Source organism: Nomascus leucogenys, chromosome 18, assembly GCF_006542625.1.
Source record: "Nomascus leucogenys isolate Asia chromosome 18, Asia_NLE_v1, whole genome shotgun sequence".
Taxonomy (NCBI): domain Eukaryota; kingdom Metazoa; phylum Chordata; class Mammalia; order Primates; family Hylobatidae; genus Nomascus; species Nomascus leucogenys.
Window position 1 is genome coordinate 47,584,454 of NC_044398.1, and position 20,113 is coordinate 47,604,566.

Sequence of the window (20,113 nt, forward strand, 5' to 3'; positions counted from 1 at the left end):
TGTTAAATGAAAATTGATACCTACTTATCTTTCCTTGAAAGGTCATTGCCTGAACTTTTAGCTTACAGATTTAGGGGTTATTGCTGATATTTTAATAGTATTGAGGTTCCTACAGCAGTCAGCATTCATAGTTCAAAAAAATTAGCATTGCAAAAGGAGAGTAATTAAGAATTATTTCTTAATAAATGTTACTGCAAGTCATTAGAGTTTCGTGAAAGCAGAGACATATGGAAAAATCTCACCAGAGCAATTACAAACATTTCATATAGACAATATGCCATTCAGGTGTTCAGCATGGAAGACGTCAGAAATATTAATAGTCCAGGCACCCTAAAGTGACTTCAGACCAGAAGTAAATGAATGCTTTGTTTGATATTGAGAATAACTATGGTAGGTTTTGCTACAGGAATAATTATGGAGTGTTTTCTTTATTTCTCCTTTAATGTTTCTTTAATCTACATTTTTATTCACCCATTTTTTTGTTCACTTATATTTTATACTTTTCATTACAGTTTTACACTGAGTGATGTATCAGATTAATAGACGCTTTTCTAGATTTTTCAACTTTACAGATCTCTTTATTCTTCCCATAATGAGCAAGCGTTTGCCTTAACAATATTTTAACTGAAATGGAAACTAATATCTTAAGAAGTAACTTTTAAAAAAAGCTTAGTTAGAAATCATTATTGTAAAAATGTTGTGATTCATTAGAAATGTATCATTATCTTCCCATTTTTTCCTGGGCACATGTTGGCTTCTTGTATGTTGATTCTAGTGACATATAAACGCTTTTCTGCTTTGTATTGAGTATGTAAGACTGCCTGTCAAGAAAGCTGCCAAAGAAATGAGAATTTAAATTCTGTGAATCATCAGAGTAATTTATAAATGGGTCATTAATTTAGTACCTTTAAACATAATATGATCCCCAGATTTGGTAGCCATGATCTGAGATGGAGTCTTCACTGAGTAATTTGCCTTTTTTGGGAGTCGGGGGTGGGGAAGGAAATATACATGGTAAGATTTAGGTGAATTAGAAGTGAACTAAGCAAAGATAATTTGGTTCATGGTTTATCCTCTTAGTAAACTGCTTTGAATAATTATGATTTGGGGAGGTTCCATTACCTCTATATAGAGATATCTCTCATTTCACTATTCTTTTCCATCTCCCTGGACATTTTCGTTTTCCTTGCTCATACCTCCTACCCTTAAAATTTGGATGTCATTATTGCACAATAATACTTGAGTTTTGAGGTACTGTGGGTCTTAACAGAAGTTTTTTTCTTTCTTCATGGAGTGAATTTCCTATTCAAAGATTTACGTTGATTTAAAAACTTTTAGCAGTCATATTTACATATTAACTTTCATCTGTCTTTGAGAAGATTGCTATTTCTTCTTAGATTAATAACTGTTAATATGTAAACCATTTAAACCTTCCACAATTTAGTCTATTTTGAAAAATTTATTACAACTTTTAAAGTATTAGAAGAAATGTGGACCATTGTGAAAGTTACAAAATGTCAAGTTGAGGTTGAGTATACTGGTGTAATACACCTGTAAAATTCAAGATATCTCATTTTATTTTCTTACCCTTCACATACCTAGGTACAGAAGGTTTGGGATTCAGCATCACTTCCAGAGATGTAACAATAGGTGGCTCAGCTCCAATCTATGTGAAAAACATTCTCCCCCGGGGGGCGGCCATTCAGGATGGCCGACTTAAGGCAGGAGACAGACTTATAGAGGTAAGTGACTTCCCCAGCAGGATGTTCCCTAATTCTTGAAATGTTCCATTTCCAGGAGCCAACTTTTAAAAACATTTTCATAAAATATGAAATTCAATTATATACATTTTAGCGGAAGTATGCATCACAAAATGTGTTTCTGTTTTACGTTTAGATTTTCCATGTTATTTTATATATATATATTTTTAATTGTTAAAATTTTTTGTAGCAGCAGAGTCTTGCTATGTTGCCCCGGCTGGTCTTGAATTGCTGGCCTCAGGTGATCCTCCTGCCTCCCAGTGTGCTGAGATTACAGGTGTGAGCCATCGTGCCCAGCTCTTTTTTCCGTGTTATCTGATGAGAAATTATCTTTCCATTTATTTATTTATTTTTTTATGAGATGGAGTCTCACTCTGTTGCCCAGGCTGGAGTGCAGTGGCACAATCTCAGCTCACTGCAGCCTCCACCTTCTGGGTTTAAGTGATTCTCCTGCCTCTGCCCCCCTGGTAGCTGGGACTACAGGTGTGCACCTCCATGCCCGGCTAATTTTTGTATTTTTCTTAGAGACAGGGTTTCACCACATTGGCCAGGCTGGCCTTGAACTCCTGCTTTGGCCTCCCAAAATGCTGGGATTACAGACGTCAGCCACCATGCCCAACCCCATTTAGTTTAGTTATAAATTTTTAGTTACTCAGATATTTGGTTTATGAGGTAACATTTTGTCATATAAAATGTCTGTAAGGTTACATTTTGAAATGGCTTTATATATATGTCTGGCAATATGGAAATGTATTCAGAACAGAGACAGATGAAATAAATGAAAACAGTGTGTCTTGATAAGAGGAGCAAGGAAATCTTGAAATGGCAGCATGGAGAATAAATTGAGTCATAAGAGTCAAATGTCAGGAAAGAAAAGAAAAATCGTTTTTGAATTTTTTTTCTGTCTTATGAGTTTGGGTTCATTGGTATTTGAAGCTGCCTTGGAAATACATTAACATATATAATTTGTGTTTGTGTGATGATTTGCACATAAAAGAGAAAATTGAAAAATATGTTTTTAACCATTTTTCTTAGTTTTTTAAAAGAAAATATAGTCTGTATTTTTATTAGCAGATACTGCATTTCCTAATTAACTAGTATTCAAATATTAATGCTAAGGTAAACTTTTACCACACTATCCTTTTTTCTTATAATTTCGTATATGGTTTCTATCTCTCCAGATTGAGTCCTCCTAAAGAATTTTTGTAAAGTAGGGGAGGAGAGGGATACCGTCCATATTTTTTTCCATGTCTACATTTGGAGCCTAGATCCTTTAAATTTTATTCCCACTGTTTTGGTCCTGTGCGTGTGACAACGTATGTTAAATAGGCACTGTTAGAAGCTAAATAACAGATGTTTGAGTACAAATTATGTTTAGGGTCCTGCTTCCTGAAAAAGCCACTTGTCTTGGGGGTATAAATTGAGTGGTACGTTAGCCCACGTCTGCAGTCGTAGCTTGTTTTATTTGTAAGAGTCTCCGCTGGGACTTGAATTCAGTCCTCCTGTCTTCTGAGTCCAAAAAAATATGTCTGTCCTTTTCTGGCTCTCTCCCTCTTTCTTTCTAAAGATAATTGCTTTATTATTGAGTCACTTTTTTCTTTTATCACATAATCGCTTTACTTTCAACATATTAGAAAAACCTTTTTTATTTTAAAGCAATGAGAAAGACCTGCAACCTGTATGTCTTTAGAGTTAGGCTTTATTTCCATAGCTGTCATCTTTGTCTTAAAATGGAAACTTCATTTCTGCATGCTTTAAGCCCAACCTTCTAGTGTCTACAGTTGTAGCTATACAATATTGATACTTATGTGCATTTTCTCTGAGTGTCCAGATAATTAGAATCATACAAAGAAAAAAGTAACAAGTGACTTAATTGTCTAGATTTTTTTTCACTTTCCTTTGTTTGAGTACAAATTATGTTTAGGGTCCTGCTTCCTGAAAAGGCCGCTTGTCCTTGGGGTATAAATTGAGTGGTACGTTAGCCCATGTGTGCAGTCATAGCTTGTTTTATTTTGTAAGAGTCTCCACTGGAACTTGAATTCAGTCCTTCTGTCTGCAATTCCTTAATAGTAATACCTTGAGTTATATGAGGTTGATTTTTTTCAGAAGGGGAAATATTCTGAAATATATTTTAACTGCAATTTAAGTTATAAACTTATTTGCCTTGGACAAAATGTCTTTTTTGTCTAAAGAGAAAAATGTAGAATACCTTTTAAAGAAAACATATGCTCTCATTTCTGTGGAGTATATAGTGCTTTCTGATAATGATGTTATAGTTCCTGTTCGATAAAAGATTCCCTAAGAACAAGTTGTTTTAAATTTTTTTCCTGCTTGAATTTTCTCATAACATTGAAAAAATTTCATTTGAAATATTGCTTCCCTGCTAAAAAATATTGTTTTGTAGTTGTGTTTCTTTAATGTTTACCTTTCAGAGGTAAAGTGTTTTATTTATATTTATCAGTAAAATTTCATTGAAAGTGAAAATACTGTACCAAAATATTTTTGGTGTGTTTTTATTACCCTTTATAAGAGCAACACCTTTTTATTTTGGTATAAGAAAACCTATGATGCACAAGGCTATCAAAATATCTCTGTTCTAAGCCAGTAAGTTTTGTGTTAACTTGACATTTTTGAAATATTTATTACTTGGTACTTGTCAGTGCCCTGGTGATTGTCACTTTGGGTTTAATGATGAACACTAAAAGATTGACCACTTCCTCTCTTACTTCTAGATATCTGGTCTTAGTTTCTTTATTAGTCACAAAACCTTAGTGGTTCCCAGATCATGGCAGAATTGTGCATGAAATGAGTTATGTTCCATAGCAGGTATGGCTAGTCCTGGAGTGTGTGTGTGTTTTGTTTTTCCTGTTGTTTCCACAGGATTACAGCTGAAAACTTTTGTTTTGTTTTGTTTTAGGTAAATGGAGTAGACTTAGTGGGCAAATCCCAAGAGGAAGTTGTTTCCCTGTTGAGAAGCACTAAGATGGAAGGAACTGTGAGCCTTCTGGTCTTTCGCCAGGAAGACGCCTTCCACCCAAGGGAACTGGTGTGTAAATTTAGAGTAGATGAAAGATTTCTGATATGCAGCAGCCAGGGTTCTGGGTTAGTTGCCTGATGGCAAATGTTTATTGAGACATTTTCCAAGGAGTTTCTAGATCTTATATTTCTTTCAGCCCTCACTGAATACAAACATTCTTTTCTCTAATACTCCCTTAGTTTCAGAAATGGATATCCTCAGTAATGAATGGAGGGGTGCTTAAACATCAGACTGTAGGGATATTTTCAAGGGCATCAAATGTTCATCACTGTACACCCTCAGATGTACTGACTGAATACAGAGACGCCGATTATTTCAGAACTGTCACTCCACAGACTGTCGCTGAAAGCTTGCCATCTTCCACACTGCATATGACAAATTTTCATATTTCACATTTTCATAGTACATGTCAGTAAGCCAAATAGATGCTTGCTTCCTTACTGTTGTATGAAAAGGAATACCTTTTTAAAAAAATTATTATTAAAAATAAAAAGACCTAAGTGGCAATAAGCCTCATGGCTATTAATTATACAAATATAGGTCATGTTATTTAGGATGACATAAATGAAGGAAATGAAAAGGCATTTACAACTTTTGCAACCTATCTCCTTCACTTTCCATACATACATTAATACATCTGAGTATTTACATGGTATTGGTGTGAATGAAATAAATGTCTTAAATGTACATAGTTCTGAGTGTTTTTCTGCAAAAGTGCTAGGTTTCATTTATATATAAAAATGACATAATTGGAGGAGTTGCCTTTGTCTTTTGATGTGGTAAGAAAATTGTTTTATTTCAAGTACAAGTGGTATTTTAAATATTTCAAAACAGATTCTACTTGGATCATTTTGGAATACATCCTTTTCATCTAGCTCTTAGCTCTAAACAAAAATTAATTTGTATAATCTAGAGTGACAAGGTTTTAGGAATGAGGTTTCCAAATTTATCATATAGCCCAAATTCTCTTAAGTTATGTCTTCAAGTATGGATGTGTTATGATAAAATTTATATTTTATTATAAATACAATAACTATATTTTATTCTCTATATAAACTATTTCCATAAATATTATAAATGAAAGTAAATTTTAGTCATAATATCTTATCCCCTGGTTACACACAGGTCTTAAAACTTAATGTGGATTTTGTGGAAATTTCAGACTGTGATAGGGTTGAAAAGTGAACACTTTTGTTTTAAGTAGATTTTGAATAAATTATGAAAACTTCTTTATATTTAAAAATGTTTAATGCATTATTTCTCAATTTAAATTCAGTTTTTCGTTTTCCCCCCACTGTTATCCAATTTTGTGCTTAAAATGCCACCTGATCCTAAATCTGGAGATGTCTCTATTAAATTGTAAATGAGCACTTAAAAAAAAAACAACTAGCTTTCCATGTGATTTGCTGAAGCTTTAATTCTTCCTCAGTGTCTCGGAGTGCACTAGTTAGCATTATTAGATTGCCAAAGCTTAGACACTGCTCTTAAGCAGCCTTTTCCAGAGTTAGTGCCAGCATATAGCCAGCTTAAGGTTATTCAGGTTCTTCTTGTCCAATTTTGATCTTCCAGGCTTCTGTTTTTCCCTTCTGCTACCTACTTTTTTTTTTTTTCTTGGTTATGTAATTTATTGCTTGTGAGCTTTTCATTAAGGAGTACGCCAGTAGGCCGTCAGTCTATTATGCATGTTGCAGCTGCGTTTCAAAATTTAAGAGAATAAAATCCTGAAAATTTAAAGGGAAGGGGCATTTAAAAATAATCTTGAATCCAGTAGACATAACTATTTTCCTCTGTTTGGGGTGTCTGTGTTTAAATTCTGTGTGTCTAAATCTAAATACTTTTATCAATCGGTGCCTTTTTTTTTTTTTATAAATCATCCTTGTAAGTTCCTAGGTAATTAAGGCAAATCAACATTATATGAAAAAAAACCACATTTATTTCCTGTGCAACATTTTAAAGTATAAAGCTGTGGTTCAGACTGTGGTTGAAACTCTTATTATCTGGTCTAGCTATCAAATGGTTCTGTACATTAAAACTTTGATTTGATTGGGAAAATGTTAAAGCAAAATTAGAAACAGTGCCATGATTAGAAAAGCAGTTTGGTGAGACTTGTTTTCCTCCAGATAATAAATTCATGATGTACTGTGAATGAGCAAGTAAAAATGTATATCTAGAAAAATTTCTTAAAACACACACATAAACACACACATCAGCAAAAGGTTGGAAGACAGAGCATTACATCAGCCATCATCATATAATTACCTTTTATATATTTTGTGGATTTTAAGAATCAACAAAATTTTCTTTAAAATAAATCATTGTGTCCCTATGTGTTGAAGATGGCTTTGGTCAGTCTGTATTTATGTTTTTCTTCAATTCTTCTAGAATGCAGAGCCAAGCCAGATGCAGATTCCAAAAGAAACGGTAAGAGCTTTGTCTTTTGAAGGGTGCAGAGATGTTGGAAAGATACATGGAACTAACTTCTTACTAATTTAATATGAAGTTACTTGTCCTGCCTTTTCCTGGCTCATAATATTTAATACATGGGTTTATTAAATGCCAAAACGGTCTTATTTTAAGGTGACTTATTGTTACCACGCCAAATGGAGTATATTTTGTGATTAATTTTGGTCAGATAGATGCAAAAAAGAGAGAGACTTCCTATTCACTTGCATAATGAGGACCAAAGCTTAGTTGTTTGGCATATATGCAAAGTATTTCATGAGTTGTGAAATGCTAAATTATAAGTGGCCACAAAATGGAAAGAAAAGTTAAAAAACTTGATTCAGTCATGGAAAAAAAGGGAGGGCTAAGAGAATACAGTAAAAAAAGTATACACAGGAAAATTAAAGTGATGTGTCAGTATTAGGCCAAGCATAGTTGTTAGAATAACTATAAAAGAGATAATTTAACAAAAGTTAAGGACTCACAGCTCACATTAAAATGCAAACATAGTTGCATCCTGTTAAGAAAACAAGTCCTGAGACAGACTGGGGATAAAAGAGTAAGCTTAGTTCCAGCAGGCAGAACTAACACAATAAAAGGAAGGATTGCTCTATCAGTCTCTGTGATGATGTGCTATATGGGAGTAAAAAGGGCATTTTATATTGACATGGTAGAAATTCTAACAATCAGGATCTTTTTTCCTTTTTACATCAAACAACATAACACAAAAACATTCATTCTCAAACTATTGTAAATGGAAAATTTAGCAAAGTCATTTCCATAGTAGGTAATGTCAGTATGTATGTCCCTTTCCAAAAATTTTTACATTGTTGACTAAAAAAAGTAAGAATATAAAGAATTTAAATAACATAATAAAAAGGTTTCATTTTCTGTACAGCTTTATAAACAGACAACTTTGAACTGTTATTTTTCAAATATTCCTTCTTTTTTTTTTTTGAGTCTAGAATCTCACCATATTTCATGGCTCGCTGCAGCCTTGACCACCTGAGCTCAAGTGATCCTCTTATAAATATTCCACAATTCTAAAAACAGATGACAAATTACATCTTGGAGGAAAATCAGTAAACAACCTTGAGAATATTCCACATTAATAAGTATGTGTTGTAGACAATTCCTAGCTTTAATTTTTGTTTTATAAAATAAATAGGGCAATTATATCTAATCAAAATCACACTGATATTTATGTGTTGGGGGTAGGTTAGACAAGGGGAAATTGGACAAATTGATTCTAAATAATAAAATGGGGTACAATAGCAATTTATACTACTCTTTGAAAAGACAATAATTGTGGCAGAGTATAATGTAAAGCTACAATACCTAAAACAGCATGGCATTGTTATAGGGGTAAACAAATAGATCATTTAAACAGATTAAGGGTTACAGAAACTGACATGATGTGTATTGGTATGTGCATGTATGTTAAAGATGGCACCTCAAATTAGTGGCTTTAAAAGGATAGTTTACGTAGTGTTTATAACAATTGCCCATTTACTTAGAAAAGTTAGCTTTTTCTCACCATATCTCAAAATAAATGGAAAAGATCTATAAAACAAAATAGATCCACAGTCATTTATACACACAGACACACACACACACACCTTTTGTATCTGTACCATGAAATAGTTATAGAATAAATGCAAAAGGAGGAAGTATTTACAATGTGATCCTTAGGGGAAGAGCTATTCCTTTATGGTTTAGGATAAGTATCATAGAATATTTTGGAAAACACAATGACTTTGCACACAAACTAATCTATTAATGTCTGAGACAATCTGAGATGGAAAATGATGCTTTGAGTAGTAAAGATAGAGATGTTCTTTCAAAACATGTAGTCAGGGCCAGGTGCAGTGGCTCACACCTGTAATCCTAGCACTTTGGGAGGATCACTTGAGCCCAGGAGATTAAGACCAGTCTGGGCAACATAGCGAGACCTCATCTCTACCAAAAAGTTAAAAATAAACAACAACAAAAAACATGTAGTCAGTCGTGTTGAGGAAACTGATGATCGACTGTGAACTCCTCACTCACCAGAGGGAAAGAAGCATCTTTTGATGTGGTATTCTGTTAAGAAATGCAAGGTGCATTTCAGTTCACAAGCTGTGTGTTTATGGTAGCATGACATGGAGACGGGGAGTCACCTAAAAAAGGAAGTGATATATACTTTTACAGGTGTCTGACTTCTGGTTACACTTGGACTTTTTTTTCTAATATGAGTTTCCCAAACTAAGTTAAAATTATAGTTTAAAATATTGTTTGTTTCTTAATTTTTTATGCGTGCTCTCACATCTATGCCTCTCTTTGTGCTCCAGGTATGCAGTATCATTTTGAGTTGTAAAAGGCTTAATATTAACATGATAATTTAAGAAATTGACAGGGGCACAGTCTCTGCCTTTCTACCTTTTGATGGCCAAGGATCTGTTTTAGGCTTTTTGAATATTGCTAGTTCTTGGCACATAGTATTGCTCAAGGAAAACTCCATGATAGGTTTTTGCTGTTTTTACTAGTGTTTCTTAATGACTTGTTTTAGGTTCTAGGTCTGTGAAATCTTTGATTATCTATTTTGTCAATGCCTAGAAATGGGGAGGAGGGGAGCACTAATGATTTCACCACAAATCCAAGTCCAATGCTCACTTTCATTTTGGGCTTTCTCAGGGTTGATTTTGGAGCAAACCATGGTGTATCCACTTTAAACCACAGGAATGGTACCTGTGCATACAGTTATGATTCTTTTTCTTTTCCTGCAGGAGATATATTACTTCTGTCAGGAACTATATGTGATTTATACAGGCTTACAAAAAATAGAAGACAGTTTCTTTCACCTCTAATGCTTAACACTGCTTATAACATTGCAGTCCTATCTATGACTGGCATTTATTCATCAGTTATTGTGTGAAAAAACTCTTTATGTGGATTATCTTATTTAATCTTTGCAATGTCCATGACTTAGTTCAGGCACGTCCAATATCTTGGCTTCCCTGGGACACATTGGAAGAAGAATTGTCTTGGGCCACACATAAAATACACTAACACTAACGATAGCAGATAAGCCAATAAATAAATAAATAAATAAATCACAAAAATCTCATAATTTTTTAAGAAAGCTTAGGTAGGAATTTGTGTTGGGCCACATTCAAAGCCATCCTGGACCACATGCGGCCCACAGGTCTCAGGTTGGACAAGCTTGACTTAGTTGGCGATATTATCCTATTGAAAGGGGAGGAACAAAGAATTAACCTTAGGACACTCCACATCTTGGAGCCAGCCATAAACTCAGGTTGTCTGACACCAGAATCTGCAGGGCAGATTTTATTTCTCCTTAATATGACTTGGTATGTTGAGGGAAAAAAAAAAAAAGCTAAGCTACATACATAGTTTCAGGTAATACAGTATGAGTTCCATGTTGGAGGTTGATAAACTGTCATTGAATTTTTTTTAAAAAAATAAGTAATAAAGAAATCCAGGGTTAGATGCCATCTCATTAGTCAAGATAGTGGGAAGAGATCTTGTTGATTTTTTTTTTTTTTTTTTAACATTGCTCATGGATTGATACGTAGGCTTTCCTAGAACACGTGTTTAGTACCATTGATTTCCATTAACTACTGCATGGACACTTCTGTCCTTTCCCAGCCCAGTGACCAGTTTTGCAAATACTTCTCCTGACTTGGGCTGCTCTCACCCTTTTTTTTTTTTTTTTTTTTTTTTTTGAGATAGAGTCTCGCTCTGTCTCCCCAGGCTGGAGTACAATAGTGCAATCTTGGCTCACTGCAAGCTCCGCCCCCTGGGTTCACACTATTCTCCTGCCTCAGCCTCCTGAGTAGCTGGGACTACAGGTGCCCGCCACCACGCCTGGCTAATTTTTTGTATTTTTGGTAGAGATGGGGTTTCACCATGTTAGCCAGGATGGTCTCAATCTCCTGACCTCATGATCCACCCGCCTTGGCCTCCCAAAATGCTGGGATTACAGGCGTGAGCCACCACGCCCAGCCTGCTCTCACCTTCTTTGCCTGTTCATATGGACGCCAACTTCTAATCCTACTGACTTCTACCTATCTCATGAGGCTTACCCTAACCGGAACTAGTGCTCTCTCCCATTTTGTAGTTCTTTATCATATTTGTCTTTGTTCACTTTTATTTGTAGAATGCATTTGTCTTGCTTTATTAATAAAGTTCACTGATCTCAGCTCACTGGAGCCTCCGCCTCCTGGGTTCACGTGATTCTTTTGCCTCAGCCTTTTGAGTAGTTGGGATTACAGGCATGTGCCACCAAGCCTGGCTAATTGTTTGTATTTTTAGTAAAACGGGGTTTCGCCATGTTGGCCAGGCTGGTCTCAAACTGACCTTCAGTGATCCACCCACCATGGCCTTCCAAAGTGCTGAGATTACAGGTTTGAGCCACCACGCCCAGCCACATGCTTAACTTTCAAGAATTCAAAATGCATTCTAGAAAGTGTTAGTGGGCTTTCCCTACAGAAACCACAGGGATACATTGGGGATTCTTTAGGAACTTTTTTGAAGGTCAGAAGCCATCTTGATAGGCTAACTTCAGAAAGGTTAGAGTCTCAAATTAGAAATTTAATGAGCTAGGAATTAAGCATGGGCCTTATTAGGTTTATTTTGCTAACAGTTATATTAATAGATCTAGTGTAGGCTGCCATATTGTTGGTGTGTGTGTGTATGTGTGTGTGTGACCAAGTCTCACTCTGTTGCCCAGGCCGGAGTGCAGTGGCTCAATCTCGGCTCACTGCAACCTTCTCGCTCAGGCTTAAGCAATTCTCCTGCCTCAGCCTCCCAAGTAGCTGGGATTACAGGCACCCCCCACCATGCCTGGCTAATTTTTGTATTTTTTTTTTTAAGTAGAGATGGAGTTTCACCGTGTTGGCCAGGCTGATCTTGAACTCTTGACCTCAAGTGATCTGTCTACCTTGGCCTCCCAAAGTGCTGGGATTATAGGCATGAGCCACCTTGCCCTGCCTAGGCTGCCATATTGATCTACTGTAAGTTGAGGAAACAGTTGAGTCAGACAAAGTGAAGAGGAACCTCAAAGAGGAGTGAATCTGTGAGCCATTACCTCTTAATCCAAAAGTGTACAGATTCTTTGTGATAAACTCATCGTCAAATACTTCTTTAGGCCTATAATGCAAATTAATTTTAATATTCTTGAGAACATACATGGAAGTATACAAAACTCTAGATTTTTGTTGAAGATTTATACTGATATACAGTAATCATATGTTGACCTCAATAGTTTGATTTTTAGCAGCAAATGTTGCTGTTGTCACAACCAAATTTTATAAAATGTGTGCCACTTCTAGTGCCTTAAATGTTGATTCAGACTTATTTTAAAACAATCTTATTCCAAAATTGGAATTGAATGATGTTTTCATGATCTTACAGAAACGGTAATGATTATGGATAGTGAATACCTGCAGCAGTTTTTACGGAATTCATTTGAGATGGCTTACTATTATTATATTAAGATGGCCATTTTTTAATGTTGGGTGTGTTTTCCCTTCGGGAATACATCTTAGTTTTTGTTTAATTGTAGCCCTTTGCAACATAGTGATAAAATTGATAATATCTTTATGATTTATTATATGATCTTTTTGCTGTTGAAGTCTTAAGTTATAATAAAGATGGTTTTAGATACAGCAAAACTATTGTGGCTTAATTACTGTATGTAATTTTTATTCTGAACTGCTAGACTTTTAGAAAAGTTTCAAGAATAGTACCAAGAACTCTACAAAGAATTCTTTATCCACATTCCCCAATTGTTAATATTTTACCACATTTGCTACATAATTTTCTTCCCTCCTCCCCGTCTTCCTTCCTCTACCTATTCTTCCTCTTTCCCTCCCCCATATAATATTTTTTATTTTTTTTGAGAAAGATCCTTATTCTGTTGCCCAACCTGGAGTGCAGTGGCGTGATCTCAGCTCACTGCAACCTCCGCCTCCTGGGTTCAAGCAGTTCTCCCGCCTCAGCCTCCCATGTAGCTGGGATTACAGGCGCCCGCCACCACACCTGGCTAATTTTTGAATTTTTGTATTTTTAGTAGAAACGGGGTTTCACCCTGTTGGCCAGGCTGGTCTCGAACTCCTGACCTCAAGTGATCCTCGTGCCTCGGCCTCCCAAAGTGCTGGGGTTACAGGCGTGAGCCACTGTGTCTGGCCCCCATATAATATTTTTGTGATTAATTATAGACATATTTTCACTTTATCCCTAAGTACTTGAGTGTATCTATCCTAAGAAGGAGGACATTTTCGTTCTTTTTTCTTTTTCTTTTTTTTTTTTTAATACAGAATCTCATTCTGTTGCTCAGGCTGGAGTGCAGTGGTGCTATCTCGCATCACTGCAATCTCTGCCTCCCTGGTTCAAGTGATTCTCCTGCCTCAGCCTGCCGAGTAGCTGGGATTACAGGCACGTGCCAACACACACAGCTAATTTTTGTATTTTTAGCAGAGATGGGGTTTCACCATGTTGGCCATGATGGTCTTGATCTCCTGACCTCGTGATCTGCCCGCCTCGGCCTCCCAAAGTGCTGGGATTACAGGCGTGAGCCACTGCGCCTGGCCAGAAGGAGGACATTTTCTTATGTAACTGTGTTATAGTTACGAAAATGATTAAATTGATTGTATTATCAGTTGTCCCAATTAATGTTCTTTATATCATAAATGAATGAGAGAATGAATGAATTACAAGTATGAATAGAATTTGGTCCTGTTTCCAATTCAGGATCATGTATGACACTTAGTTCTCATGGCTCGTTAATCTCCTTTAACCTATTATGTTTGTTAATATTTTCTCAAGAACAAATTACTCCAAGCAAATTTTTAATTTTCGAAGGGGCAGATTACTTTGAGAATGTCCCTCAATTTGAGTTTGTCTGATGTTTCTTTGATTGGGTGAGTATTTTGGGGGTTAACATTAGAGATTAATAATTGTGCAAAACATTTTTTCCTCAGCATTATTTTACCAAGCAAAAAATTTAAAAGTCTTTCAAAATGTATTTGGCATCTACCATTCGAATTAGAAAAGAGCATTATAAAGCCAGATGTGACATCTGAACTTTACTTATAAGAATAATGAACTTTATAATATTAGCACAAATAACATACAGAAATGTTCATCTCACATATGGGATAAATTACAATGGGCAACTTAAGGAAATTTTGGAGTCTGATTGGAGGGTTATTCTTTTATTAAGAGGTTTATCATGGTTCTTAAATTTAAGAAAAATTTAAGAACCATGATAATTTCTCCATTTAAAAAATCCTTCTGTTAGTTAAAAATATAAATGGTTGTTCATATTGTCTCAGATACCTACCTGCATATTATTTAATCTCTGTTTGTTTAATAAGTATATTCTCTCTCTAATGTCTATGAAAATTTCTGTTCTCCATGACGCTATGATGGTCTGCTGTCATGGCATGGTTGTTTTTTTAGAGCTGTCCTAAGGTGCTCATTCATAGCCCATCTTTGTCCCCAGCAGCAGCCCCTGCCCATCATATACAGGTGCCCCTCAATTTATGATGGGGTTACTTCCCCATAAATTTGTCAGTAAACCCACTGTATGTTGAAAATATTGTTACGATGAAAATGCAGTTATTCTCCCAATCTACAACGCTGTAACCCAGCCTAGCCTACCTCATGTGCTCAGAAGGTTTACCTTAGCCTTCAGTTGGGCAAAATAATTAACACAAAGTTATTTTACAGTAAAGTGTTGAATATCGTATCTAATTTCTGGGATACTGCACTGAAAGTGAACAACAGAATGGTTTCATGGGCACCATCAAAAGTGGAAAAATCATTAAGTCGAAACATTGTAAGTTGTGGACCATCTGCATAACCCTCTACTAATTTCCCCTCCCCCATGCAGTGCTTTTTGAGGAAGCAGAATTAAAGAAATGGTATACAATGGATTTTTTATATTGTAAAGATAATGCATATCAACTGTAGAAAATTCAGTCATGTGTAGAAGAAAATTAAAATCACTTGTAATTCTGTGACTTCAGTATCATCATTTTTATATATATATATTTTATATTTCTGTCTGTGAGCCTAGCCAAAGATAATATATTTTTTTAAATGATTTTCTTGGTCTGGCGTGGTGGCTCATGCCTGTCATCCCAGCACTTTGGGAGGCCAAGGCGGGCGGGTCACCTGAGGTCAGGAGTTTGAGACCAGCCTGACCAACATGGCGAAACCCTGTCTCTACTAAAAATATAAAAATTAGCCAGGTGTAGTGGCACACGCCTTTAGTCCCAACTGCTTGGGAGGCTGAGGCAGGACAATTGCTTGAACCTGGGAAGCGAGATTGCAGTGAGTTAAGATCATACCACTGCACTTCAGCCTGGGCAACAGAGCGAGACTCCATCTCAGAAAAAATAAATAAATAAAAAGATGTTCTTGTCTACCTATTTAATATGTATCATGTCCCAGCCACATATCCTATTATTGTTAATAAATGTCATGCCCCAGGCACGAGTGAAGACTGACATAAATTCCTACCTTGAGAAGCTTCTAGTGATCTTTGAAGGCAGACATTAATTCATAAAAATATGTTGTGGAGGTTTTTGATGGGTGTACTGGAAGTTATGAAAGCCCAAAGGGTAAAACTCAATTTCTTAGTCACGAATACTTTCTTGTCTTACATAATATTTTGCTAAGACACTTTATTAGCTGAATGGCATTCCATTGTGTAGATATATCTTAATTTTCCTAACTTACTGTCATACATGTCAATTTTTAGCTATCGTAATTAAAACAATATCCTCACAGTTAAATCTTGGTACATGATCACAACTCTTTTTGTGGGCCATATCACTAAAAGTAATATTTCTAGCTTAAGAAAAAGGCAAATTGTAGAAGGTTTAGATAAGCATTGTCAAATTGGTTTCCATAAATATTGTACCATTTTTTTACATTCACCAGCAGTGCAAGAACATGCCCATTTCACCACACCTTCTACAGTATTAAATATCATTATTTTTATTTATTTTTTAATGTTCTGTGGCATAGCAGTATTTGTTGGATATCATTAATTTAAAGAAAATATATGGAGCAATTTGATAACCTTTGATTGATTTGCGAGTAAGATTGAACCTTGTACTTGGAGGTTTATTTATTGGTTCGCTCATCTGTCTTCAGTGAATGGCTTGTTTACATCCTTTTCCTGTTTGATGCAGACTGCTTATCTTTTTGTTATTAATTTACTAGGGATTTGTGCATTAATTTACTAGCTATTTGCTAATAACTCAGCTGGGCATGGTGGCTCTTGCCTATAATCCCAGCATATTGGGAGGCCGAGGTGGGAGGATTGCTTGAGCCCAGGAGTTTGAGACCAGCATGGGCAACATAGCAAGACCCTGTCTCTACAAAAAAGAGAAGAAGTTAGTCAGGCTTGGTGGTGTGCCCTGGGGTCCCAGCTAGCTACTTGGGAGGCTGAGGGCAGGAGAATCGCTTGAGTCCAGGAGTTCAAGGTTATGGAGAGCTATGATCATGCCACTGCACTCCAGCCTGGACGACAGAGCAAGACCCTGTCTTAAAAAAAAAAAAAGATAATTCTGTAGATAAGGGCAGATCTTGAGAGAGTGATAAAACTTTTGCTGATTCACATATTTTGTTACAAAGCTGAAAATCGGCTATTGAACTCACTCCTATAATTTTATGGTCTTCTACCATTTGTGCACAGACCATGTTTCTTTTGCCTCTCTTCACAATATTTTGTACATTCTCATCCAAACTTTCGTTTGTTGCAGCTCAGAGATTACCCTTCCCATGATTGTTTTTCTGCTGCTTGACACAATCAACTCTTATTTCCATTTTTATAGATAACAGCTTTCCTGCAGATTAACTGTGGATTCAGGCCTATAGGCCAGCTCTATTCTCAGTTTTTTGGACTGTTATTTGGGGAAGAAGGAAAAAGGGGCCATGATGGTGCCCACTTATGATTCTTTGTCTCACTGCAGATAGAAATGTACATCTTTTCTGCTGTTCTCTGGAGGGTGGGATAGTAAGTAGCTTTCACAATACCCATTCAGCAGGTTCCTTAGCAAAGGTGCCCTTTTGTTCTGGTCATTTAAAGACAACAAATGGTAATGGAGAAATGGACAAAGGAAGAACTGACAGGCCTTATTGCTGAAAACAATCACTTGAGGTATACATGCATGTATGTGCGTGAGGGAGGTGTGCTTGAGTGACATGACTGTGCACAGATGACATGAGGAGCGAGTTAAAGAAAAAACATTTTTTTGCATTTCTGTAGAAAGATCTTAATTCGAGAAACAGTGTTAAGGTGCAGAATCTGGATAGAATAACAAGATGATAGAAAGTTTCTACTTTACATCAGAATATAGAGATACCTATACTGTCTGACTTTATGAACGTTCTCAGTAATATAGCATTTCAAATGATTTTTGAAGAGCAAAATTTTTAAAAAACATTTTTCTGCCAGAGAACTAAGTTCTAAAAGCTGGCATTAATTTCTGTCTATGTCAAAAGCCAAATGAATTAATAACGGAATATCACGTGAAATGTGCAGTGTTTCACGTCAATGTTCTTAATGATAATAATGACTTAAGACTTGATAAGAAAGCTGAAAAAGATTATTCCCATTCTGCAGTTGTTATAATAAATGAAACTATCCCCTGGAGAATATGCTCTTTTTTAAAACAGGTTCAGAGTTCGGCAGTCAGAAAATATTGCAACTTGATTAAAATTTTTCTTCATATATGCAGTCAGCTCCTTATCCTGATCTTTCAAGTAGGAAAAATATGAGAATTGTAAGCCTTGGTAAAATGTTATGGAAATGTAAAACTCAGTAAACACTAAAAAGACAACTGAAGATTCAAATCAGAAAGTAACAATTAAGAACCTTCCAGAGTTGAAGCAAGTAAGCATAGTGAATGATGAGACTTAGATGTGTCCATAGAAAGAATATTCTTGTTTTCCTTTTTTTCAAATGTAGCTTTTCCAGGCTTATAAGTACTGATTGACAGAATAATTTTTCATTTCAGTAACCTCCAAATTTAAAGTCAAGGGGAACTATGGTGTGTGTTGATGTTGTTTTGTATTTTAAACATCAAAATTTATCGTACTTTATATTCTTGTAACATTTTATATTGAGGTAGTGCAGTTCATTCACACACAGTCATTATTTTGTACTCTGTAAATGTTTCAAGGGGCTGGGTACGTAAGCCCAATACTTTGGGAAGCCAAAGTGGGCGGATTGCTTGAGCCCAGGAGTCTGAAACCAGCCTGGCCAACATGGTGAAACCCCATCTCTAAAGAAATACAAAAATTTGCCTGGTTTGATGACATGCGCCTGTAGTCCCAGCTACTCTGGAGGCTGCAGTGGGAGGATCACCTGTGCCTGGGGAGGTCAAAGGTGTAGTGAGTGGTGATTATACCACTGCATTCCAGCTTGGGTGACAGAGTGAGGCTGTCTCAAAAAAACAAACAACAAAACACTTGTTTTGAGCCACATAGACCAAAATAAAAAGTGTATTGAATATTCATGTTTATAGTGCAAAGCATGTATATAAAGATACTTTTGTATCAAAGTATTTGATATATTTGATCTTTTTTTGCCCATAATACATTGGTTTTATTTGAGCTAAAATTGTTCTCTGGGAATATTTTATTTTATTATTATTATTATTTTTTTGTTATGAGACAGAGTCTTGCTCTGTTCCCCAGGCTGGAGTGCAGTGCAGTGGTCTCCGCTCACTGCAAGCTCCACCTCTTGGGTTCACACCATTCTCCTGCCTCAGCCTCACGAGTAGCTGGGACTACAGGCACCTGCCACCACGCCCGGCTAATTTTTTGTATTTTGAGTAGCGACAGGGTTTCACCATGTTAGCCAAGATGGTCTTCATCTCCTGACCTCATGATCCACCTGCCTCGGCCTCCCAAAGTGCTGGGATTACAGGCGTGAGCCACCGCGCCCAGCCTGGGAATATTTTAAATCTAGTTTTTATAATGAGCAGGCTTAAGGCTTTATTTGGACTTCGATCATAAATGTATTTACTTTGCATAGTTAACATGACTATTACCTGTATTTTTTCAGGTTCTTATTTTGCGTTCTTCTTTACATAAGTTTTAATTTTTTTTTAACCCATTAGCAAGTTTATTGTAATTGAAGTGTTCCTTGTCTTTAAAAACTATCAGGCCATCCTTTGAGATAGCACAAAGATGTCCCACCATAAAATGTTAACTTTACATATTTGTAAATTAGAAACATCACATTACTGTGGGTCTAAAGATTTATAAATAGCATATTGCTTATTTTATGATGATCTAAAAAATTCACTTAAAGATAATGTACTCTCAAAATGTATTTTATCTAATTGAGACAACTGAGATTGCATGTTTATGCCCCAAATTCCTTGCATTCCAAATTTCCTTGAATTCCAAATTCCTTGGGTTGATTTTTATTCTTATTAGGACATTTCAAAAATTTGGTAGGATGCAGTCACCTACTTTTTTTGTGTTATTGAACATTCTGTAAAAGCACAATCTGTTTAAAGTATATATTCCTACATATCTATGTACCATTATATTTCTTATTCTTCAATTATAATTTGATAAGTCAAGCTTGAATGACTAAACAGATGCTGGAGAAATATTTCCAACGTGGGAAAAGAGGAGGAGAAATAGGTTGTAGGACTAGATGTGCCATTCAGTTTTTACATGAAGAGCCTGTGCCACATGTCTGTTCTGTGGTTGGAGCAAGAGTTTGTGCTTGAACAAGAGTCCTGGCCTTACTGATTTGGACATGACCAGTATAGAGATGGTGGAAATCTTGGTCATGGGGATTGCTGAGGAGGAGGAGCTCAAAAGGCTGAGTGCTTCC

At 36.0% G+C, this 20,113-nt stretch overlaps 1 protein-coding gene across 6 annotated transcripts in view; it reads left to right on the plus strand.

Annotated features, from left to right (window-relative positions):
- The window catches only part of PARD3 (par-3 family cell polarity regulator), a 705,675-nt gene that overhangs the window by 436,563 nt on the left and 248,999 nt on the right, over window positions 1-20,113 (plus strand). For 5 of the 6 annotated variants that reach the window (XM_030797836.1, XM_030797834.1, XM_030797831.1 and 2 more), the window contains exons 10-12: window positions 1,603-1,742; window positions 4,678-4,806; window positions 7,180-7,218. In XM_030797836.1, the coding sequence (XP_030653696.1) occupies window positions 1,603-1,742; window positions 4,678-4,806; window positions 7,180-7,218 (308 nt within the window). The remainder of the gene's footprint in view (window positions 1-1,602; window positions 1,743-4,677; window positions 4,807-7,179; window positions 7,219-20,113) is intronic. The other variant, XM_030797833.1, reaches the window with a different exon arrangement.